Raw genomic sequence first — 26,125 nt, forward strand, 5'->3', positions numbered from 1 at the left:
GAAACGCATGTCTTGCATGATGCAGACCTGCTGGTATTCTCCGCGCAACACAAAGAGGATGCGTTAATTTCTATTCTCCGTCCAGCTGCTCATTCAGGCCACAGTACTCTCCCATCTTAAAAACTGTAATGTCCTTCTCACTGTCCGACAGGCGTGTGCTGTACATCCTCTGCAAATAGTTCAAAATGCAGCCGCCTACCTAGTATCCAAGCTCCTACAGAACTCTTAAACTCCCCTGCTGAGATCACAGGTGCTTCCCTTTGCAACATGGGTGATTTTGTGACCTCTGCTCAAACAAAGAAGGGTTCTTGCAATCCCATCATGTGCTGCTTGTCTTTTCATTCTCCACTGTGGGGGAATGACTCCCCGTCCATTCAAGCACCTCTCTGTTGTTTGACCATCTGGCAAGAGACTGCATCCCCGGGTGTTTGATCTTATACTTGTGACATGTACTATAGAGCAGTTTGTACTACTCTATTCCAGATGCAAATTTTGCCTTGAATTCAAAATAATTGGGATGTTATGTTTGCAATCTAGTTGTCTTTTTTCCACTGTCTAAGGCCTTACCCCAGGAGGGTATAAAAAATCTAAAAGTGAAACTATTTCACTCTACATTGCAATGTCCTTATTATTCCTGCGAATAACTCTCAACATTTCATTCTCTTTCATTTAACTCTCAACCTTTTTCATTTGCAGTGTCTGTGCTGGTCATTAGTTTTTTCCTAAGGAAGAATTAAGTGAGTTAGAAATCCAGTAAAAGGTCATGTGGCATTGTGTGCACAAATACTTTATTTTTTAAATACTTAAAATATGAGTAAGTAATTCATATTTTATGAAATCAGATCTTGTCAAGTCTATTCTGCTTCTTTGGCCTGAGAAAAAGAGAAAAACGAGGAGTTAGTTATTTTACTTTCACACAGAACGTGCATGTGGTGATACATTTTGACAAAACAACCCCCAAAAATATGTACTTTCAGTAACTGATTTAAAGTGTTGTTTATGAGGTCCCATGAGGTATATTTATGAGCCCTTGGTGTGACATCAGCAGGTCTTTACCTTTCTAGAGTCATGACTCTTGGTTCTGAGCTTGTTGACCTGAGACTCAGCAATGTCAGCACGCTCCTCAGCCTCCTCCAGCTCATGCTGAACCTTCCTGAACTTGGACATGTGGGAGTTGGCCTGTTCCTCCTGGGATTAATTCATATGACAACATTATTGCAAACATTTTTTTTTCAGAATTACCATTAAGTTTTAAGACTTGAATGGCAAACCTCTGTAAATGCTCAAGTACAAAAATTACACACAGTAAGTTAAAGGTACATACTTGCCTTTAATGGACTTTAATGGACAAAAATAAATGTCTCTTCATTTGAATTGAAAAATGACTTACCGCTTCCTCAGCCTGTCTCTTGTAAGCCTTCACTTTAAGCTGCAGCTTATCCACCAGGTCCTGAAGTCTGGTTACATTTTTCTTGTCCTCCTCAGTCTGAAGCAGAGGATTTTTTTCAAATTATACACTTTCTGTGGATTCTATATACGTGGATTCTATATGCTGTGTAAAGTGAGTGTGTTGTTACATTACCTGGTATGTCAGCTCCTTGACTCTACGCTCATACTTGCGGACTCCCTTGACTACATCTTCACCTCTCCTCTGTTCAGTCTCAATCTCAGTCTCCAGCTCATGCACCTGGGTGGAGAACAGGAGCTCATGATGAATACACCACTCCCATGATAAAAGGTCAGCATTATGCCGGACTAAATGCACCAGAAATATTTTACCTCTATCAAGGTTGGACAGGGAATATTCAAATGTTTTCAAACTCACCCTGGACTCCAGTTTCTGGAGCTGCTTCTTGCCACCCTTCATGGCTAGATTCTCTGCCTCATTCAGACGGTGCTGCAGGTCCTTGACTGTCATTTCAAGATTCTTCTTCATCCTCTCAAGGTGAGAGCTGGTGTCCTGCTCCTTCTTCAGCTCTTCTGCCATCATGGCCGCCTGCAACAATACAACACCGCTTGGTTGAACTTAAGAACTACTCACACAGTATTGTACCAGGTTACAAAACCATTTTTTTCATTATACAGTATTATATTATCTAGACCATATACTAGTGGAATGACCGAACAAACAGTTATAAAGCCTTGTGAAAACGGAACTGCGTATAAATGAGAACCATCTAACTAGTTTCTGCATTGTACTTAGATGGATCAGTGAGGGTCGACACTAGAATTGTGAACACATAAGTTGTGAAGCAGTCAGTAGAACATGGCTACAAGGTGGAAGGTATGTTATCATAGGCATTGGCTACTGTATGATGATATGGTGGTTCCATATTGCTTTGACATGGCCTTGATGATGATGGTGTAAATAAAGCAACAGACTGAATAGTGACTGTACTATGATACTTAGTTAGCCAGACTCACATCAGTGATGGCCTTCTTGGCCTTCTCCTCAGCGTTCCTGGCCTCCTGGACAATGTCATCCACCTCACCCTGCACCTGAACCAACTCAGCTTCAAGATTCTTCTTGGTGTTCAACAGGCTGGTGTGTATCTATATGTGTGTGTGTGTGGATCTTGTCCACACCTGTGAATCCAGCAGTCCCACTCTTTCGCTGGCGTCCACCAGCTCCTGCTAAGCTACTTTACGGCCTCTTTCTGTCTGCTCCAGACCCACTCTCAGGTTCTCAATCTCAGCCACCATCAGACCATTTCTACGTTCCACCATGGCAGCTTACTCCTTCATGTCCTCTGCGGCACGGGCAGCATCATCCAGATGCAACTGTGCATTCTAAAGAACAAAGTGGTTAAAATATTTTTGGAGCTTAGTATTGGTACTTTTCTTTTTTTCTTTTTGTGTCTAGTTCTGTAATAACCCTGTCTGTACTGAACGGGCCTGTAGAATGTTTTTCTACACTGGAATAGAGATTTGATTCATTTAAAGTGAACTGTTGCCAACAATCACAGTACCTTCAGCTGCGCCTGAACATTCCTCAGCTGCTTCTGGGACTCAGCAGCCTGGCAGTTAGCATGGCTCAGCTGGATCTCCATCTCATTCAGGTCTCCCTCCATCTTCTTCTTTATTCTCAGAGCATCATTCCTGCTTCGGACCTCAGAGTCCAGGGTGCTCTGCATGGAGTCCAGCACTCTTTGGCTGTTCCTCTTGATCTGCTCCATCTCCTCATCCTTCTCTGCCAGCTTTCTGTCCACCTCACCCTTGACCTGGTTCAGCTCCAGCTGCACACGCAGAATCTTGGATTCCTCATGCTCCAGTGTTCCCTGAATAAAGAAACAATTTGCAATGTCATTCTTAAATACCATCCCACTGCACTTGCAACAGTATATCAATTATTTAAAATATATATATTGTAGGAAAAAGGTAGGTCAGAGGCTTTTCCAAGCCTTACCTGAGGCACTGTGTGACCCTTGGTCACATACTCATTGCCGACCTTCACTCTGGGGTAGCACAGGGCTTTCAGCATGTCAGCTGAGTTCAGACCCAGAAGGTAACCAATTTTGTCAGCCACTGGAGGGTGAAATTGTGAATGATTATCAAATACTAACTATGAGGTACTGTATTTATACATAAAAATATTAAATATCAGTTTGATAGAAGTGTAAAAGGAGGAAGTGAGACTCACCCTCTGTTCCATCTGGCTCAGCTTGCTCCTCACGCTGCTTCTGCTTGAAGTGCATGTTGCCGTGGTGCATGACAGCACCAGTCAGCTTGTAGATGCTCATTTTCTCTTCACTGGAGAAGCCCAAGATGTCAATAGCATCCTAGACGGTGAGAGGAGGATCATTTTGTCAGAATAAAATATTTTAGACACACAATCTATGTTGGTTTCTTCATGTCCTGATCAAGAGTCAATCATGACACATTGTATTTTAAATTGCTCAGTTAAATTGCAACACTTTCAGTAACTCACATCTGTGGCATCAAGCTCAACCGTGTCGTCTAAAGAGATTATTTGAAGTCAGGTGTATCAAAACTAAATGTAACTGCCTATAGTGTATACCAGTGCTCATCCAGCATGCACTCCAATGTATATTAGCCTGTTACCACAGCAGGATTATATGTGAATTATTACAATAAGACTCAAAGAAAAATGCATTCTGCCGGTCTTCCACTTTTAAACTTACAAAGCGAGAGGAGTTGTTGTTCCTCACTGTCTTGGCATTACCGTAGGACTCCAGTAGAGGGTTAGCTGCAATAATCTGATCCTCAAGCGAACCCTGAAGAGAGACAAACCAGTTGGTCATTTTCGTATATCACGTAACTCCCATCTTTCAATATTTCGTTTTAAGTCCTGGAAAAATATTGTAAATTGTTTATATTTGATCTATGATAGTTATTGTATTATTTAAAATGTATTCAGATCTGACTCACATTTTTCCTTTAAAAAAAAGAGAAATTAAAGCTCCACAGTGGGCAGGCTTTAACCCACCTATTTACAATTCCAGGTCCAGAAATGTTTTTAGCGGCATACAATTCAAATTTAACACAAGTATATACATATATATATATTTTGTATATAGGTCAATTACTTTTGATGGCTCCTTCAATTCCAGTTTGAAGAAAAATCACTGGTTTATTTTTGTTAAGAGGTAAAAGGTAAGTAATTGTTCGATATCGTAGAAAAATGTTAGGTGTAATCTCTTTTATTAGTTTCAAACATATTCTAAAGGTACATATCATATATCAAAGAAAATATTATCCTGAAAAAAATATGATTATTTATTCAACATAAACCACAAAGAAAATGTATTAGGACTTGATTATCAAACAGCATGTCTCACGACTTACCTGCATTTTGCCAGGAGTTGCTTCCTTTTTCTTCTCACCTCCAGAAACAGCAATGGTGGCAAAGTACTGGATGACACGCTTGGTGTTGACAGTCTTTTCAGCACCAGATTCTCCACTAGTTAAGAAGATTGTTTATTTTAATCTTCATAAGATTGTTTATTTTAATCTTCATAACTTTTAAACTTTGAAAGTACTGGCAAGTATTCTAACTAATAAACATAACTTTAAGTCATAAAGGTTCTACATTGAGAAATATCTCAGGTTGATGACTTTTGATTAAAAATGTTGTTAATATGTTTTTACATAAGAAACCATACAAATATAAAAGAAAAAATCTTAACTCACGTAATCAGGACGGACTGGTTCTCCCTATCTGCAAGTAAAAATAAAAGTAATAGTCACGAGTAACTCCATCGTAAATTACATTGTACTGTCTACTGTATTAAACAGTATATCTTCACTTTCATCCATCCATCCCTAAATGTATCCATGTATCCTGTAGTCTATAATTCTTGAACTCTTTATCAATTCAATTCGATTATGCATCAACCATCAATCAATTTATCTCACTGTTCACCAGTAAATTCATCAGTTAAACCATGCATCCATCCTCCATCCATCAGTGAGAGTTCATACCAGTCAACATGAACTGATAGGCGTTGTCAGAGACGGAGAAGATGTGGGGTGGAGCCTCCATACGCTTCTTCCCTCTGTAGGCGTTGACCACTTCCATGTCATACACAGGGAGCCACTTGTAGGGGTTCACCGTGGCACAGAAGAGCCCAGAGTAGGTCTGTGTGAGCAGAAGGCAAATTAATACATAGATATTTGAGCTCAAGTACGGTATATTTCCTAAGACTGATATTTGCTTCCTTGAGGTGGCTTATGTGAACAGGCACAGTTTTCTTATGTAGATCATCCATGCGGCATAACGCTCTTTGAGGTTATACAGGACAGAAGCTTCACTGAGGTAAGTCATCATGGCCATGTCCTCAATTGCCAAACTTAAGAGGGTTCATGTTCTGGAAAAACCTAAACATGCATGAAGCCTACACTAATTGAAACATTTTGGTAATCTTCAAGTCAACTGAAATTATGACTTAGTTGTTTAATTAAAAGAGTTAAAATGTAATAGTGAATGTAACTGCTGAAAGGTTCATGTTTTATAAAAGATTGTTTATTATTACTTACTTGCAGAATTCTGGTTTACAGAAAAACTTGGCCACATCCACTGAACCATACTTTTTTATTTTGTGTATTTGTATTGTCTTACCTCTTCAGTGTCAAGGATTTTTACGTCACAATTCCCGCCTCCCTCTTAGGTACAACTCCTTGACATCAGGCACATAGCAGGCATTTTTAGCATCAAAGGGTGCAGTCTTGGCCTCAAGTCTCTCATTCTCAGGTAAATGGCGGCCTTGCCATACTTGGCCATCTCTGCGTCCGTACTCATGGTGGCGGTTTACTAGGAAGATAATGCATCAAGCTAAGTAAATAAAATAGGTAAACTGGTTGTGACAATTACAATACAAAATCATATTGTTTCAGTTGCTTCAAAGGGTTAGCTCTACAGATAAATTACTACTTATTTAAAATGTAAATTCCAAAGACCAAGTTTTAAGTTAGATGAAACAATGCAATTTTGCCTGAATAATGATTATGTGATTATAATAAAGTAATAAAAATAACTAATACAGTATTCATATACATATTTACAGGCTCAAAGCACATAAACTAGGATGATACCTAGATGATAATCAGACAAGATTGTATTTCACAAGTCACCGTATGTTGTTAATTGTAGACAATGGAAAAAACTGCCGTTTGAACAGTATGCACTAGTATGCAGCATCAAACCAGGCCTCATCTGGTCTTCCCTCCCCAGATGAAGTAGGTTTTTAGTTGACACTGGAAGATATTAGATGGTTTGAATGAGTTCATACATACCGATCATTCAAACCCAAAAAGAGACACACAACATTGTTATAGCAAACATCTTTTTCTAAATCTTTGTGTCATTGAAATAGAGCACACATTGTGTAACTTACTGGATGATAGCATGATTTAAAGTTTTTAGTTTTTTTATTTAATATTATGTACTGTGTTAAATGTGTTGTTGTTAGAGTACTATGTGTAGTTTGTATCTAAAGTTTAATTCTGAATCAATCAAATTAAATTGTAAATATCTAAGAATATTTTGTTCTCACGGTACGTGAGCGAACACATCTGACCACATCGAAGAGTAATAAATAATAATTAAAAGGATAAATAACTGAATAGTATTACATGGTATGCCATCCATTGTAAGTCAAATGATGTGTCTATAAAGTTAACATAAAATGAATATATCAATCTCAACACCCACATGCAAAATGGGTATGGGAATATGTGAATGCAAACTAAAAGAGACTTGGGTCTCACCACAGAGGTTGAAGCTATCTGTCCATGGATGCTGTCCTGTGGGACTCCTTATATCTGGTGGAGAGTGCCAAGCTAGCAGAAGCTAATTGTGGATCACCCTCCTCAAAGAAGTTTGTAAGAGGCGAGCATTTAGGGTTTGACTTGACTCCTTTCCTCCCTTCCTTCTTCTCACTCTCTAATTACTGGGATAAAATTGCAGTACAATGGTTGCAGTATATTCAGAGTGTCACTATGGAATGTAACCACCCAATGTTTGCAGATGCTTAACCTTTTCCTTGGACAGCATACAAATTCTTCACATTCCTACAAATCTGTAGACAATGTTATTTAACTGTTGAAAATATTATTGGTTTTGTCTCTGAATCTGAACTATGTACACTACTGTGCACAAGTCTTATATGTTATCTTAAATGTTTATTTGTTGTCTTCTGTATTTGTGCTGCAGTCTAAAAGTGTAACGTTGAATGTTAGTCTTTTCATTTCGTTAAGCCTCGAAGCATTTCTTCTTATTTTTTGTAATCATAATTTAAAATGTATGCGTAAGATTTTAGTACAGTACTGTACATTAACATATAAAATATTAAATCAGATCCACTCGCATGAAATAATTCAAAATTGACAGCATCCTTTTTACCCCGTAGTGTAAACCACACAAAACAAGAACTGATAAAATAATAATGCATACTTTATGTGAACTGTATGCATCTTAAGACAATGCACTTGTAATGTAAATATTTTGAGACACAGCTGTGGTATCTACTATTGTGCCAATGTTCAAAATGTGATAGATAACTTTTAAACTGTCAGTATTTAATTCACCAGTGTGACATTTAAGACACAATTCTTGACACAACATACCTTTTTGGGTGACATGTACTGCTTGATTAAAGGCTTAGACTTGTTAACATCTACCCTGGCTATAAAATCAGCCATTACTTGGAGACAACATATCCAAGATGCCATGTTTCGGATATCCACTGGTTGCCATCTGACAGGGTTCCAGTAGTGTATTTCACAAGCCAGCATAATAAATCTGGATGAGCTTTTAAAATACCACTTGGCCAACCATTTCTTCAGCTCAGCTGGTTTGCTTAGATCTGGTATCGTATTATAATGGGAAAAATGTATGGAAACAGTTAACATACTTCACCTATTTTATTAATGAACAGGTCTTTTCCAGGCAATTGTTTAGTCTAGTATTATAAACTTGGATTGTAAAGGGATAGCTTGCTGATAAAGAGAAGTCAGGAAAGCCTCTGATATAATTCCTCATTCAATATATAGCTATACAGTTTAATGCACTACAAAGATTTATAGGTCTTGAATTTATTTAACGCTAGCTGTCACAATGCAATTTAAATTATTACTGGGAGTTTGCCTGATACATCAACATGTAATTTGATAACTATAAAAAGACTCCAAATCTAATTTTGGATGTGTTCTAGGTATGGGCATAGCACCACTGAATAGCTTACTAGGTTACACTTTGATAGCCCATTTGAAAGGTCAATACAGCTCCTGCCCAGGCTATCAGTGTCAGACTTGTGGTGCAAACAGTGGATATATTTTGGGGTGGGGCTACATATATGGTCACATTCTATGCATATGCACTATTGTATGTCTTCATGCTGCAAAACAGTCTACTGAATCTCATTCAGTATTTTCATTTGAGCTGTATCAATGTCTCTGATCACACCTTGTTTACTCGGATGTTCTAGAAGCTGGTCCAGCATAGTTATCATAGGTGCTGTTCAGCACAACATTAGTCATCTATTTTAAAGTCAAGATTGTTAGCATAGCTTAATTTTTGCACAGTATCTGAAGTTCATTTATTGCAGTCAGTTACTGCTTTTGTCCTTTGCCAAGCCCTTTTCCAGTCACAGTTGATTCTATTATTGGTTGTCCTCAAAATTAACCCAGAGCAGTCAGCGCACACACATGTTGAGCCAGATTTACAGTTTATCAGGGGAGCACATACTGCTGGCTGACTCGAAGAAGCAAACAGAATCATTGAATGGTTTGTTGGGGTTGTTGTGTTTTTGTTTTCCCTTCTTTCTCCAGGCAACTCCACGTCATTCATGGTACTGAATTGGATTTGAACCAAGTGGCCGCTCTTCCAAACACAGATTAAAATACTGCTGTATGTGCATTATTTGCCTGGGTGGAGCTCTTGAGTAGCCAAACTCATACACTGCAGAGAGGACCTGGCCTGACCAGAAAGGACTGTATTGACAGCAACTTTGCTTGAGTCCAGGTCCTCCTTTCATTGCATGGAATTTGAAAAGGACATTAACTTTGATAAAACCAATATGAGTAAAAAAAAAAAAAACTTTTTTATTTTGCTCACTTTTTAAGTTTTGTCACAGATCGGCGGTGAAACTAATTTGTCCTGTCTCAATACCAAACTACTCTACAGTTGGATGTTTTTTATTGAAGGTAAGCCGCCGTTAAAGGCTGGTTTTATCTTGCTCTTGTAATAGAATTCACTTAACTCAACTGATGAGAATAGTTGATAAGAATGGTAGCCCGTAAAGTATCAGGACTTATTTATAATTGGTTTAGAAAAGCCACTTGAAAACTGTAAAGAGGAGCATAACAAAAGTCTAAGGTATCTGTGCCTGTACTGTAGGCAAAAATATTTTGGTTATTATCTCGTATTTCTGAGAAAATATCCCATAATTACGAGTACACAAAACAGGGTGTTCAATGCACCACCACTTCATAACATAAAGGCAAATGACCAGTTAAACAATGGAATGTGTAAAATCACGCAAACAACTTTGAAGATCTGATTATAATATTATAACAGGAAAATACCCCAGAGAGGTGTATATGAACAGTATAGTGTGGAAATAAAGTATCAGTTTATTTGATCAGATAAAGGTTTTTATTTGATGTATCTAATAATGATAAAGCCAATTGAAAGTGTGTGTGTACGGTTGGGTGCAGGTCTGAAAATATGTTATACCCACTTCTTCAGGCACCACTACACCACTGTTAACAATCATCACTTACAAACGCAGTCATAATCATAAAGCTGATTACAAGTGAATGAAAGACTAAGACTCGGAGGCCCATTCAAGGGTCGAACTACTCATTTCTTCTTCCTATTCTAAGCCTACACAGCTGAGCTGTGAAATAGAAAATTAATTACTGAAAGACTCAGACCTGAAGACCCAGTCAAGGGTGAACTTGCTGTCTCCAATACTGACCCTATACAGCTGGCACATGACAAATGAACAGTAGAGTCAGACACAAAGATTTCTAATTTCTGTTTCCTACACTGAGGGCCTCATTTACTTTAACAATGGCGCAGTTTACGCTGCGTCTGTTTTTGCGAGTTTGTTAATAGCGCCCACTATGCTTCCTCATTTTGCTTGGTATTTATCAAACCTGACATCCATCAGGCAATTAGCGCAATCGTAATTTGCGTGCCTCTAAAAGAACAATGGGCTCGCATTTTTCTATCATGGATCTTCCTACGGAAAAAAAAGCGCAAGCTTAAATGTAGTGACGTGCATGAAGTAACAGCAAACCTGAACATATTACAGGGCAGAACATTTACATGTATTCATTTACCAGACGCTTTTATCCAAAGCGACTTCCAAGAGAGAGCTTTACAAAAGTGCATAGGTCAATGATCATAAACAACAAGCCCAAAAACATTGCCAACAACCAAAACATGAAGACACAAACATAAAGAACATCCACACCCTCGGAAAAAAATTGGCTTATGTCTTCGCTTTTCTCGGATCACTGCTGCCATTGAATAAGATAAATGTGTACACACAGGAAAATATGCTCCTGGTATACTCCTGCTTTTTAGAGGTGGAGAATTTCCCCCGCGGAATAGAGGCGCACTCTTACTGGCAGTCTCTGTAAATACCGCGGAATATATAATTAGGCGCACTTTACGCGTATCCTCCCACCTTTTTGGGTGGAACTCCCACTTTCCCTATGACCCTCCCACTTTCCCTATGACCCTCCCACTTTCCCTATGACCCTCCCACTTTCCCCGTGACCCTCCCACTTTCCCTATGACCCTCCCACTTTCCCTATGACCCTCCCACTTTCCCTGTGACCCTCCGAGGAACGCATATTGAAAGCACAACTTGCCTGTTCTCGCTCATGTGGCAGGCAATCTGAAATTGTATCCAAACTTGTACCCACAGTGTTTTTTGAGAAACACTGTGGTTTAATGTGAAAGGCTCATGATGCAAAACCAATAAAGTTGTATGGTGCATCAATGGCTTAACTACCTATTACTCACCACATTTCTAAAAACGTGTCCATGTATATCCCATACTACAATATCCCATTCAATTTTGTGTTGACAAAATCTGCATGTGTTTGAGTACACTCTAAAGCCAGGGGAATAATCGGTTGCTTCCAGGTGGAGCTCCCTGCCTCCGTGATAAATTCACAAAGTCAAACAGTATTGCAGGCCCATATTTTATTTGACGTGTCTTTATTTAAAGGACAGTTTTGAAATTTTGCCATGACAAATCATATTTTATGAAGCATAGCATTGTTTTGGAACAGGTTTGTGTTGTCTATTCAGCTTCTTTAGCCTGATTGGAAAAAGAAAAAGAAGGAATTGTTATTGATAGGCTTCCTCTCATGAGGAACATAGAGTAAGGTGGGCCTATTTTGACTTAAATTACTTTTGACAAAAACTAAAATTAAAAACGGTCCTGGTTGATGTGGAGTGATGTATGTATTGTATTCCAGTTTGAGTAGTATGATATCAGGCATAATTCAGATTGTATTGTAATTGTATGTATTGTTATTTTAATCTTAGTGAAACATGATTTTTACCTTTCCAGCCTCTCGACTCTTGGTTCTGAGCTTGTTGACCTGAGACTCAGCGATGTCGGCACGCTCCTCAGCCTCCTCCAGCTCATGCTGAACCTTCCTGAACTTGGACATGTGGGAGTTGGCCTGCTCCTCCTGGGAGGATTTTTGGGGAAAACAAGTGGGGCACAATTTCAATTAATTCATTAAAAAAAATGGTCCATGTGTGATATAATTAGATAGGGCATGAAAACATTATTTACAAAGCCACAGAAATAATACAAGGGAAATATAATTGTGTGTGTCCTTTGTTTTATTAGACATGAAATATATGTTCTGTATATCTGATGTAGCAGATATACTGCCCCTTATAAGCTACTTATGCCAACGTAAGCTGAAATGCTTGTTGGTGTATGACTCACCGCCTCCTCAGCCTGTCTCTTGTAAGCCTTCACTTTAAGCTGCAGCTTATCCACCAGGTCCTGAAGTCTGGTTACATTCTTAATATCCTCCTCAGTCTGGAGCAAAAATTATTTTACATTGGACATGTAGTGTACAGTTTAACACATACATGTCTGTTAAGGAATAATGTTTTGGAATGTACAGTAAGTTGTCACCTGGTATGTCAGCTCCTTGACTCTGCGCTCGTACTTGCGGACTCCCTTGATTGCGTCCATGCTTCTTTTCTGTTCACCATCAACTTCAGATTCCAACTCTCGCACCTGCATGAAGGCATGAGCTCATGGTGAATCCAAATGCCAACACTGCCATGCTGGAAGACTGCCATGGTCAAATATTATGACGATGTCAGAGAGAGGCATCATTATATCAACTACATATTATAAATGTATTTTGTTGAAGGTTGCCATGGTAATTGTACACTCACTCTAGACTCCAGTTTCTGGAGCTGCTTCTTGCCACCCTTCATGGCTAGGTTCTCTGCCTCATCCAGACGGTGCTGCAGGTCCTTGACTGTCACTTCAAGATTCTTCTTCATCCTCTCAAGGTGAGAGCTAGTGTCCTGCTCCTTCTTCAGCTCTTCAGCCATCATGGCTGCCTGCAATCAAAGAAAAATCTTTTGTGAGGTGGATCCGGTAAAGTCATCATAGCTGTGTGCAATGTGGACTGATGTTGACAATGTACAGGCAAGCATACAGTGCAATGTGGATAAAAGGTAACAGCAAATACTTGTAGTTCAAAAGAAGCCAGAAGTACATAGAATTCCCAGGTTTAACAAAGTAGCTTTAAAGTTCAAGGGAGGTGCCCAACCATAAACTGCCAATTTTCAACAGTGCTTGGTTGAAAATTGGTGGGGTTTGGAGGTAGGTAATCACTGGTATGTTAATATTCAGGAGCTAAAAGGATGGGACCACTGGATGCTGGGTACAGTATGTTACCATAGAGGTTTGATTATGTGGTGGAAAGACATTGCACATTGCTTTGTTATTGGGAGTGTGGCAGTGTATAGGAAAACGGTATACTTTACAGGTAAGACAAAATTATCCAGACTCACATCAGTGATGGCCTTCTTGGCCTTCTCCTCAGCATTTCTGGCCTCCTGGACAATGTCGTCCACCTCTCCCTGCAGCTGAACCAGGTCAACCTCAATCTTCTTCTTGGTGTTTAACAGGCTGGTGTTCTGGACGTGAGTACACATTGATTTAGCGAAAACTAAGCTTTTGCTGTGAATGTTCTAAATCACACCAAAAATATAATGCTTTGTGTCTATATGTGTGGATCTCGTCCATACTTGAGAATGCAGCAGTCCCAGTCTCTCATTGGCGTCCACCAGCTCCTGCTCAGCCACTTTGCGGCCTCTCTCTGTCTGCTCCAGACCCACTCTCAGCTCCTCAATCTCAGCCATCATCAGACCGTTTCTACGTTCCACCATGGTAGCTTGCTCCTTCATGTCCTCTGCGGCACGAACAGCATCATCCAGATGCAACTGGGCGTCCTAGAAACACCACAAGGTGCCAAGAAGTCATAAATTATGTTGGTACAGCTTTGGATTGATTAAACTAGCGTTTATGGATTTTGTACCCCTTGTTGTGTTGTAACAGTCTCTCGGAATACTGAGTATTACAACAGTAAGTTTGTTCAAATGGGTGTTATCAGGTTTTGCTTTCAATTTATTAGGTGTTTTCATTTTTGTAAAAATATTGATTTAGATATATTAATAATTTATAGATTTATATTCACAATTACTTAGTCACATTATTAATGATGATATAATTGTGTGTGTATTAAAACATTTGTTTTTATTTTAAAACCAGATTGAGGCAAATCTTGGAAATTCTCGTAGTTTTATTTTATGATAAACTTAGTCTACGGCTGTGAACAAGGAACAAAAAAGGCCCTGTAATGTTTTGTAATGTTTTACAATTGTTGGCTACACAAGCAACTCTATAATACGATGCAGCCCTATATTTATTACAAGGATTTGATGTCCAGTGCTTTGCTGGGAATCATCACATGAGGAAGCACTGGACAACATTTCAATGATGGCAGCAAAACGGTATGACTTTATCTGAGGTAGTGACCAGAATATATAATGTTAAAGTGTACTTCTCTGTTATATTGCCAACGATCACAGTACCTTGAGCTGCGCCTGAACGTTCCTCAGCTGCTTCTGGGACTCAGCAGCCTGGCGGTTAGCATGGCTCAGCTGGATCTCCATCTCATTCAGGTCTCCCTCCATCTTCTTCTTTATTCTCAGAGCATCGTTCCTGCTGCGGACCTCAGAGTCCAGGGTGCTCTGCATGGAGTCGAGCACTCTCTGGCTGTTCCTCTTGATCTGCTCCAGCTCCTCATCCTTCTCTGCCAGCTTTCTGTCCACCTCACCCTTGACCTGGTTCAGCTCCAGCTGCACACGCAGAATCTTGGATTCCTCATGCTCCAGTGTTCCCTGGATAAAGAAACATTGAGACACTTTTGTACTTAATTTATTTGATCATCTTAACAGTATTGGGAAATTCAACAGCATACTCATATCTCTCATAATAAGGTATTTATTGCACCTCAGCCTCCTCCAGAGCCGTCTGGATCTCAGACTTCTCTGTCTCCACTGTCTTCTTGGCCTTCTCCAGCTCATGGATGCTCTTGCCAGTCTCTCCGATCTGCTCGGTCAGGTCAGAGATCTCCTCTGATTAGAAAAAAAACATTTGGTATCACCATTACATGGGATTGCACACTACTTAAGTATACTGTATAAAGCCCCACACACAACATTTATCTCACGTTGCAAGTTCTTGTTCTCTCTCTTCAGAGTCTCCAGCTGGTCAAGAGCCTCCTCATAGGAGTTCTTCATCTTGAAGAGCTCTGTGCTGAGAGAACGAGCCTCCTTCTGAGCTCCCTCCAGCTCAGCCTGGCCCTCCTCAAACTTCTGCTTCCACTCTGCAAGAACCTAGGTGAAAGCACACACACAAAAGTAGCCCTTAACAATTAATGTCAACATGTGAACAATGTTTTAGGCTCATGGCACAAAGCAGGGCATGAATATGACAATAGTTTTTTAGCCCCAATTGTAGATTTAGGTCCATCTTTGGATTCAACTTAATGCCTTATTAAAACCTTGCTTTGGAACATTTACCCGGTCAAAGTTCCTCTGCTTCTTATCCAGGTTGGCCGCAAGGGCATTGGCTCTCTCAACATCAATCATGAGGTCCTCCACCTCTCCCTGCAGCCTCTGCTTGGTCTTCTCCAGAGAGGCACACTTGGAGTTGGTGGCCTCGATGGTCTCCTCAGCATCCTGGAGACGCTGAGCTAACTTCTTCCTGTTTCGGTACAAAAGAAGCAATTACTTTTCTATCTTTTTTTACGTTGGGATCTTTGGAGACCCACGAGTTACAGTTCAGCCTGCCAACAAATCAACACATGTCTGCTTCAGGGAAGACCTTAATTGTCAATAGACTTACTTGGCCTCTTCCAGCTCCTCTGTCCTCTGGATGGCATCAGTTTCATACTTGGTCCTCCACTGAGCCACCTCAGAGTTAGCCTTGGACATGCCACGTTGCAGCTCTGCCTTGGCCTCCTGCTCCTCCTCAAACTGCTCCCTCAGCAGGTCACAGTCGTGACGGGCAGATTGGACACCATGGGCCAGTGCATTCTTAGCCTGAGAAGAAAATGGGGAGTAAAAATTGCTCTTTTTATTCCAACAATAGGAATTTGACAGGTGGATGTTTTCAGCACAGTATACAGTTCAATCCCTAGATAAACAATTTGAGTTGTCTTACCTTGACCTCCTCTTCAACATGTCTCTTGAGCTCCTCAATCTGCTGGGTGTAGGCCTGCTTGCCTCTGGTCAACTGGGACACCAGGGTTTCCTTCTCCTCCAGCTGGCGACCAAGCTCACCTGTGGAGGGTTAAGGAAGCTCTTGTCAGGTATTCTTCTAGCTAGATTCTTTCCTTTGACAGGTTGAAGAATGTTATGCCAGTTTGTAGAATGATCGTCCAGATTTTTATTATATTTATATTTACCATTCTCAGTGAGTAGTCTGGCTTTCTGTCCACTAATATCGTTGATTTGGCGCACATTCTCATCGTTCTTGGTCTTGATTTCACTGAGCTGGTCCTCAAGGGTACGACATATCTTCTCTAGATTGCCCTGTGACACAAACATCATGTTAAACAGACACAGTTACTGGAAAGTGTTATATTTACAATAATCATTTTACCACACATTAAGAAATGAGACAGGCAATTAAAAAACATACAATATTACATATGGTATAAACATTTTTTATTGTATCACAGACCTTAGTCTTGGAAACAGCCTCCATGTTGGAGGAGAGGTCATCAATCTCCATCTTGAATTCACTCTTCTCTTTCTCCAGCTTCTGTTTGACGCGCTGCAGGTTGTCGATCTGCTCTCCCAGCTCTGCCACACTGTCAGCCTGCTTCTTCCTCAGGGCTGAGGCTGTGGCCTCATGCTGCAGGGTGGACTCCTCCAGGTCACGTCTCAGTTTCTGGAACTCAGCCTCTCGCTTCTTGTTCATCTCAATCTGAGCAGCTGTGGCGCCTCCAGCCTCCTCCAGCCTCTCACTGATCTCCTCGAGTTCCCTGGACAGATCGGCCCTCTGCTTCTCCACCTTGGCCCTGGCAGCACGCTCAGCCTCAATCTCCTCCTCCAGCTCCTCAATACGAGCCTAAATCAAGTCATTTTATTCCGAAAACAAATGGCAGACAGAAGATTTGAGCAATATTATTTGTTTATTATTTGTAAGTTGCTATGACTAAAAGGATCTGTTATATTATAAATGAACAAATGTAAAATGTAAATGTAATCTTATGCTATCATTTTAGATTGAAGAAATATGAAACTATACTCTACAATGCAAAAACAACTGTACTTACCTGGAGCTCCTTGATCTTCTTCTGCAGCTGGGCACCCAGAGACTGCTCATCTTCAATCTTGCTGAGGAGCTGGCTGGTCTCAAATTCTTTCCTATTAAGCAGACATAACTCAATTTCAAATGGCTTTGGTTACTGTAGTTTGGGGAAGGGACAGTGAATATATCCAGATTTTTGGATGGTTATTGATTATATAAATCATATTGCATATCATAGTTATTCATCGTTAATTTAATCTGCCTATGATGTCAATATGAATTTCTGATCAGTATACTTACTTCTTGATCTTCTCATCAGACTGCTGCTTGTCGTTCTCCAGGTCCATGATGGACTCCTGGGCCAGTTTCAGGTCTCCTTCCAGCTTTCTCTTGCCTCTCTCAAGGTCCATACGGAGCTTCTTCTCTTGCTCCAGAGAACCTTCAAGCTGGAGGACAAAACAGATTGTATTTTTGATAAAAACAGGTAAGACAGTAAAACTTGGATATTATTCATAAACACAAGTCCTTCTCCTCACACTCAATACTGTTAATTGTTAGGACATCATACTGTATAACCCAACTCACATCATCAACTTGCTGTTCCAGCTTGGTCTTGGCCTTGGTCAGAGTGTTGACTTTGTCCTCCTCTGCCTGCAGGTCATCCAGTGTCTGCTGGTGGGCCTCTTGCAGGGCTTTCTTCTCCTTGGTCAGCTTGGCAACACTCTCATCTTGAGATGACATCTCCTCAGTCAGGTTTTTAACCTGGACAAGACAAAGTTAGTTCAAGTCAAAACCATTGTTTGGTGTTTCTGAACAAACTACTTCTTGGATATTGGTGAGATGTTGATACCTTGTTCTCTGTGGCATGTTTCTCCTTCTCCACTTTGGCCAGGGTAAGCTCCAGATCATCAATGTCCTTCTTCAGTTCAGAGCACTCATCCTCCAGCTTCCTCTTCTTGGCTGTCAGCTCAGCATTCATCTCCTCTTCATCCTCCAGCCTTTCTGTTGTCTCTTTGAGTTTGGCCTCCAGCTGGATCTTGCTCTTGATCAGACCCTCACATCTCTCCTCAGCATCGTTCAGATTATCTGATTCCTGGAAAATGAAAGGTAGAGAAAAACATTGTTTCAATGTTTGTTCTAAGATTTTTTTTTTTTTAGCTTGTTTAACTGTCTTTACATGTGAATATATTTTGTTCACTCACGGATGCAACTTGGAGAGACAAGTCATTTTTCTCCTGAAGGAGGGACACCATCTTCTCCTCCAGCTCCTTCTTGCGAGCCTCAGCCTTTTCAAGAGCAACTTTACACTTCTCATAGTCTTCTTTCATGTTGACCAGTTCCTTTTCAGTCTCAGCACTTTGCAGGAGAGGCTTGATCTTGTAATAGACCTTCATCCATGGCCAGTGTTTCACGTTCATGAATGAGCGGATGTTGTACTGGATGGTGTAGACAGAATCTCTGATAATAAAAGATAGACACTGTTATTGTTTAGCGCAATACAAATTATGCAATGTAAAGCCCTTACTTTAACCCTAACTCATTCCTACATATGAATTCTATCATTCCATCAAGCCCAAGATAGCCATAATTCCAAAATTACAAGTTCACATAATTATTCTAACAATAGCTTCATAGTAAAACAAAATGTATCACTCCCTAAAAACACTATTTGAATGCAAATACTTCTTTCTTTTATCAACTCCATCTCACCTCCGCTCCGTCATCTTGGTATACTCCCTTCTCATCAGGAATCCACGGGCAAGAGCTTGCGTCATGGTTACCAGACTAGCAAGCTTCTCATCTCTCATCTCCTCAAGAACACCAAGCAGACCAGCTTTGAAGAACACCTGAGACACAGGTATAATACAAAACCTAAATAAACAACATAAAAGCTTCTGGTGTTAACATATGGCTATTTAAGTAGATAGCTACTAAAAAATCTAACAATAAAATGACTTGCTGAGGATTTCTAAAAAGTATATCTCTCAGAAGTAGTTTATTAAGATTGTTGGATTGCTCTTGAAAATTTGTAAACTCAGTTTTGAATGTCTACCAGGTAAATTAGATATTAATAACCTCTGTAAGTCACAAGCATGAGATGCCAATATCCAAAAAATCAATAGTGTACGGTATGTTACCTTGGTGTGTCCAAACTTGTACTCATCATGGTTCACATCAATTGACCCAAGCAGCTTCTCTGAAGCCTTCTTGTTATCCATGAACTGGCCATCAGGGATGACACCAGCATTCAATACTTTGTATCTGAATAGGGAGAAACTCGGTTCATCATTTGTTATGTTGTTATCTATTTACCATATCTATGTTGCATTTGTGTGTAACATTACCTCTGCTTAAAGTCAGCATAGAGGATTCTGCTGGGGAAGCCCTTTGTGCAGATCCTAATACCCTCCAACACACCATTACACCTCAGCTGGTGGATAACCAGGAAGTTCTCCATCAAACCTGGATGAAACATTAACGGTCAGCATTTTACTTTGTGGAACTTAATTGTAGAAATAATAATCAAATACATGTTGAATCACTTTATGTTTAAAGTAATAATGACTTGACAGAAATTACACATAAAACAATATTTTACCTGGAGTCTTTGACTCATTGGGGATCAGACAACGCACAAAATGAGGGTGGGTGCTCCTCAAGTTGGTCATCAGCTTTCCCAAGTTCTCCTGTCAGGTTGTAATAAAGCATTGTTACTCTTTTATTTATTTTATTAATAATAAAGCTAAAATGCTCACTAATATTAAAGCACAATCACAGTATGAAACGATCCCAAATCAGATTTAAAAATCTCACTCACTCTAAACTGGGAGGACACAGTCTGCATTGAACCTCCCTTCTTCTTGCCTCCTTTTTTTGAGGTATCTGTTATAGGAGTATCAGGAGTAAGACAGCATAATACATTAAATATCTTGTTGCTTGAACACTACTGTTTATTCATTCACAAATCATGTTAATATGTTCAATTTATAAACCTGTGTTTGTAAACTAATTCAACCATACTAACCCTCAGGTGGAGCAGCAACATAGAGTGTGGCCAACAGTTTGGCTGAGGACTTTCCATACAGCAGAAGCACAGAGTCATTCAGGGGGTCCTTGTTCTTGTCCAGCCATCCAGTAATATTGTAGTCCACTGTACCAGCATAGTGGACCAGGGAGAAGTGGGCCTCGGCCTTGCCCTTCGCTGGTTTAGGCTTCTCAAATGCCTTGTTCTTGCCAAGATGCTGGTCATACAGCTTGTTCTTGAAGGAACTGTCTGAAGCCTTGGGGAACATGCACTCCTCTTCAAGGATGGAGAAAATGCCCATTGGCTGTGTAGAAATATACTTTGATCATTAAAATATACTGTGTGTGAGAGTGAGCTGACATGGCATAGTTGAATAAGACATATAATAAGCATTGTGATATGATAAGAACATCCTTGCCAGGTATGAAACATCCACAGACACCTCACCTTCTCAATAAGCTCAATGCAGGCAGCCAAGTCCATGCCAAAGTCAATGAAAGCCCAGACAATGCCCTCCTTCTTGTACTCCTCTTGCTCCAGGACAAACATGGTGTGGTTGAAGAACTGTTGCAGTTTCTCATTGGTGAAGTTGATGCACAGTTGCTCCATGCTGTTGTACTGTATATTTGCAAAGTTTGGCAGAACTTTATTGAGGGATCCCACCATACCTCAAGTATTTTTTAACTTTATCTGCACAATTTATGTTCCTAGAAATCAAATCTTTAAAATAGAGTAGATACTATCTGTATAATTTAATGACACACAAAATAAAAAAAATAATTGTTCAAATATTGCAATAATGATCTCAAACTCACATCAAAGATCTCAAAACCAGCAATGTCAAGCACACCGATGTAGAAGTTCCTTGGCTGCTTGGTGTCCAACATCTGGTTGATGCGGACCACCATCCACAAGAACATCCTCTCATAGATGGACTTGGCCAGAGCACTCACTGAATTGGTTACCTGTGTAAGAATGTTGGTTCACTTAAACATTGATTTCATTTTATGAATTATTTTTTAGCTATAATAATTGAACATTCTGCTCAAATTAATATGACATTCAAGCTTTTTTTCCAACATGCTTTTTAATGCCTTACCTGAGGCACCGTCTGACCCTTGGTCACATACTCATTGCCGACCTTCACTCTGGGGTAGCACAGGGCTTTTAGCATTTCAGCTGAGTTCAGACCCAGAAGGTAACCGATTTTATCAGCCACTGTGGAGAGAAAGGAGCAAAAGGCATCAGAGTGTAATGTTTATCAAAGGAATATCGTTATATGAATTCTCTTTAGAACATTGATACAAATAATTTGGCTTACCATCTGTGCCATCTGGCTCAGCCTGCTCCTCACGCTGTTTCTGCTTGAAGTGCATGTTGCCGTGGTGCATGACAGCACCAGTAAACTTGTAGATGCTCATCTTCTCTTCAGCGGTGAAGCCCAAGATGTCAATAGCATCCTGGATGGGGAAAGACAGTTTACAATGAACCACCAATACATTATGATTTTCAAGTTGAACCCTTTTAGTGACTTACATCTGTGGCATCAAGCTCAACCTTGTCATCAATACTGGCCACAGTGAGCTGACCCTGACTGATCATGGGATAGTCATAGGGATTGGTGGTGATAAGCGCCATTTCTGTAGAGACAAAACTCAAATTATTATCACCCACGGCATGTGTACATTTTATGTAAAGGCTGAACCCTCACTGAGTGGACAAAGTAGTTTATGCCATTCAGAATCCCTGCAGTGCCTCACCAACAAGCTCAGGTTTGTGGTTGGTCATCATCTGGTAGAAGATGTGGTAGCCTCTCTCATCAGGCAGCTGGAAACTTACTCTGGACTTTTCCAAAAGGTCTTTGAGAGACATGGTTGAAAGGATAGAGAAAAACAAGAACAATTTGAATATCAAGTAAAATAAACACCAACATTTACTAAAAGAATCAACTGGGAAAGAATCCAAACTAACTTACAGGTCTCAATGTCAGCACTTGCCAGTTTTCCATTCATGTGGAAGTGAATCCTAATGAATTTACCCTGAAAGAGTCCATAGAGAGGGCTTTTTCAACGTGTCCTATTGATTTCTAAGTTAATGTAAAATGTGAGAATGTGAATATTTTCCTTCCAAACTTACAAAGCGAGATGAGTTGTCATTCCTCACTGTCTTGGCATTACCATAGGACTCCAGTAGAGGGTTAGCTGCAATGATTTGATCCTCAAGGGAACCCTGAAGGGAGACAAACCATTGGTCATTTATCATCCAAAATAATTATCTTGTCAATTCTCATTCACTCCTGGAACACTTCCTTAAGACTAGGTCTAACCCTGTTTCTATATTATCTTTGAACACCTTTAGTTTAATATGTCTGGCCAAAGTTAACAAAATACCCCCACTTAAAGGGCAAATGTCAAAAATCTTTAACCTATCAAGTTTCTGAATGAGTAATAATAAGTAATATACTTTACATTGTGCTGTATGTAAAACTACCACTGGAATGCTGTCAAGAATGACAACATATTTTGAAGATATAAACTAGATTTTAACTGTAGTAAGGGAGTCTTTTTGTATTCAAATGTGGGGGGACAGATTTTTTTATTTACTTATTTTTCTAACTGATGATGCAGCCAGTGAATATGTTTTCTAAATAAACACTGGGGGGACATATAAACCTATGCCCTTGAACAGTACCATGGAAATACGTTTTGGTGTATATAAGGTCATACCTGCATTTTGCCAGGTACTGGTTCCTTCTTCTTCTCACCTCCAGAAACAGCAATGGTGGCAAAGTACTGGATAACACGTTTGGTGTTGACAGTCTTTCCAGCACCGGATTCTCCACTATTTTATTAGATGATAAAAATATGATTTAGTGTGCATGAACTAATATAAGCATTGTCAAGCATCATAAGTCATTAAGCTTTATAGTCTTCATATTTATATATATATATAAAATATACACTCAATTAAAGTCTTAAACCTACGTGATGAGGACAGACTGGTTCTCCTTATCTGAAAGTAAATTGACAAATAAATGTGTCAGAAGTGATATGAGTAGCAACTCGTATCACTACATCCATCTATATTTGAATTCAGCCATCCCTCAGTGAGTGTCCATACCAGTCAACATGAACTGATAGGCGTTGTCAGAGACGGAGAAGATGTGGGGTGGAGCCTCCATACGCTTCTTCCCTCTGTAGGCGTTGACCACTTCCATGTCATACACAGGGAGCCACTTGTAGGGGTTCACCGTGGCACAGAAGAGCCCAGAGTAGGTCTGTGTGAGCAGAAGGCAAATTAATACATAGATATTTGAGCTCAAGTACGGTATATTTCCTGAGACTGATATTTGCTTCCTTTATGTGAACAGGCACAGTTTTCTTACGTAGATCATCCATGCGGCATAACGCTCTTTGAGGTTATACAGGACAGAGGCTTCATTAAGGTAGGTCATCATGGCCATGTCCTCAATCTTGTCAAATTTAGGAGGGTTCATGTTGTAAACATCCTCCTCCTTGAAGGTTTTCACCTGTAAATTGTCAAAAACACAGGTAAAGTTTGTACAATTTCAAACTACTGTATTTTCAATGGATGAAAATAAACGTGGTACAAGTTTTTGATTGAAGAAACTGAAATTGTGGCATCGAGGACAGACAACTGACTGTTGTTGTACAGACACACTTGACCATATCCAGTAAACCTGTTTATTCTGTTTCATTGCAGCCAACTAATCAAACATGTGTCATCTTACCTCTTCAGTGTCAAGGATTTTCACATCACACTTCCCACCGTCCCTCTTTACAACCAGTCCCTTGAGGTACAACTCCTTTTCGTCAACCACATAACAAGCATTCTTAGAATCAAATGGCTTGCTCTGGGCTTCAAGCCTCTCCCTTTCAGGCTTACGAAGGTAAATTGAAGCCTTCCCATACTGGGCCATCTCCGCATCCGTACTCATGGCTGCGGTTCACTAGTGGGGGAAAAAAAAATGAAAAAAAATGTGTCTAATATTTTTTTTTCATTGTCCATCTCTTGTCCACAAGTGGCCAACAAATTAATAAATTGTGTGAGTGCCTTATACATGGTAAATAAGTGCCTTTCCAGGCTTAAAGCATAGATAGCACTTGAGATAAGATAATCCTTTATTAGTCCCACAATGGGGAAATTTGCATGTCACTATAAAGGAAGGTTATGAAAATTATATTATATGGTGAGGATAATTGTATTTCAACAACCTATTTTATTGTACTAAACCATGAAAACTATGTTTTGCCTTTTTTACAGTGTGCATTCATTGATAACATAAAGCTATCTCACCTGTTATTCTCCTTCCAGATTAATTGGACTCTTGGTTGACACTGAAATATAGTTGAGGGTTGTTAGTACACACATACTAGCCATTTTGACCAAATAGAGATATATTGGGCTACATACTGGATATGATTCCTCTCCACACATTCCCCATTTCATCATTCACACACTTATTATTAACTGTAAGTGTCATTGCTCTCCACACATTCTTGTAGTTGCTGTGATTGAAGACAATGGCTAGACTGGAAGGACCATTTTTTACAATTCCAAGATATTAAATCTTATAGTTCAAACTGGTTTTCTCAAAAATAAGACCACCATGCACTTATATACAGTTAATAAAACATTTATCAATGAGTATGTTATCAATAATAAGAACGTGAAAATGAAAAGTGCAAAGACTGAGAAGAACTTACCACAGAGTTTGAAGTTATTGCCCTATGGATGCTTATCTGTGGGTCTCCTTATATATTGTTGAAGAGTGCATAGCAAGCAGCAGCTAATTGTAGACCACTTCGTCTTAAGGAAGTTAACTGGAGGCGAGAGTCCACTGTTTGACCTTGACCCTTTCTCTCCTTCCCTCTTGCTATCTCTAGTTTCAATGATGAAAGAAATCAAAAAAATAAAACATATTAAAGTATTTCATTGCAGAAGTACAGTGTTGGTTGACATAGGTGGGACAAATTATTTTACTATGGTACCTCCCAAAAATATTTTACCATAATAAATAAAAATACATAAAACAATCAAACCATGATTCAAGTATAGGCACTAAATACTTGTAGCAAAAGCACAATATCCACCATTTAACAATATTCCATTAAAAGTAATGGAATATTGTAAAATGTGTAAGTCATCTTTACCATTCAACATGTTATTATTACTTTTCAGTTGGACACAGCTGTAAATGTAGAACATTAGTTATTTATACCATTAATGAAAGAGTTATCACCCAGAAGTGAGATGCATACCACTGCTCTCTTGTGAAGCTGACATGGCACATGTAATTGAGCTGCCCTTCAGAGATGACTTTGTGCAGAACTTTACAATGGACAAATCCAAAAGATTGTGTTGTGTGTGGGAACTGAACAAAAATATTAAATAAAACCTGACATGCAGATCTATGACATTTGAATGGTTTGGTGAGGAAAACAGTGATATCAAAAATATATTTTCAACAGTTTGTCTTTTAAGACTATTCACTATTTACATAACATCCAAACTCTTTAGCCTCCATAGATTTTGTCAAATACTTTCAGAAAGTTGGTACAAAAGCCTAAGAATTTAAACAGCTTCAAATTAAAATTGAAAGAATATTGAGAAAAAAACGAACATATGATTTGTACCGGATTAAAAAATATTTATATATTTTATTTTGTTTGATTTGCATTTCAATATATCAGGTTTAAATATGGATAATATTCAATACCCTCATGTCAGC

General features: G+C 39.4%; 1 protein-coding gene and 1 pseudogene across 1 annotated transcript; both read right to left on the bottom strand.

The window, feature by feature from the left end:
* Positions 1-839: 839 nt before the first annotated feature.
* LOC146271572 (myosin heavy chain, fast skeletal muscle-like) lies at positions 840-24,343 on the bottom strand. Its single transcript, XM_084706565.1, has 39 exons — positions 24,125-24,343; positions 23,759-23,902; positions 23,494-23,650; positions 23,358-23,385; positions 23,100-23,214; positions 22,510-22,602; positions 22,349-22,412; positions 22,134-22,232; positions 21,910-22,013; positions 21,695-21,833; positions 21,473-21,591; positions 21,189-21,338; positions 20,821-20,991; positions 20,374-20,677; positions 20,167-20,231; positions 19,948-20,035; positions 19,694-19,811; positions 19,487-19,610; positions 19,059-19,195; positions 18,551-18,806; positions 18,199-18,441; positions 17,934-18,110; positions 17,649-17,794; positions 17,374-17,464; positions 16,776-17,165; positions 16,498-16,624; positions 16,254-16,372; positions 15,936-16,132; positions 15,611-15,794; positions 15,259-15,424; positions 15,039-15,163; positions 14,618-14,926; positions 13,772-13,975; positions 13,535-13,660; positions 1,826-1,996; positions 1,583-1,687; positions 1,391-1,486; positions 1,057-1,188; positions 840-872 (listed from the first exon to the last, which is right to left on the bottom strand). The coding sequence occupies exons 1-39, from the start codon at positions 24,329-24,331 to the stop codon at positions 855-857; spliced, it is 5,808 nt and encodes a 1,935-aa protein (XP_084562691.1). The 5' UTR covers positions 24,332-24,343; the 3' UTR covers positions 840-854.
* On the bottom strand, positions 2,734-6,259 carry LOC146271573 (myosin-4-like; annotated as a pseudogene).
* Positions 24,344-26,125: the final 1,782 nt, after the last annotated feature.

Source organism: Hypomesus nipponensis, chromosome 10, assembly GCF_054491055.1.
Source record: "Hypomesus nipponensis isolate SF chromosome 10, ASM5449105v1, whole genome shotgun sequence".
Lineage (NCBI taxonomy): Eukaryota > Metazoa > Chordata > Actinopteri > Osmeriformes > Osmeridae > Hypomesus > Hypomesus nipponensis.

Coding starts and splice junctions, on each gene's coding strand:
- LOC146271572 (XM_084706565.1), bottom strand. CDS start 24,331: ATGAGTACGGATGCGGAGATGGCCCAGTATGGGAAGGCTTCAATTTAC. Junction 20,232..20,373: donor TGTTGCTGCTCCACCTGAGG/GTTAGTATGGTT, acceptor CTCCTATAACAG/ATACCTCAAAAAAAGGAGGC. Junction 1,688..1,825: donor TCCAGAAACTGGAGTCCAGG/GTGAGTTTGAAA, acceptor TTCTCCACCCAG/GTGCATGAGCTGGAGACTGA.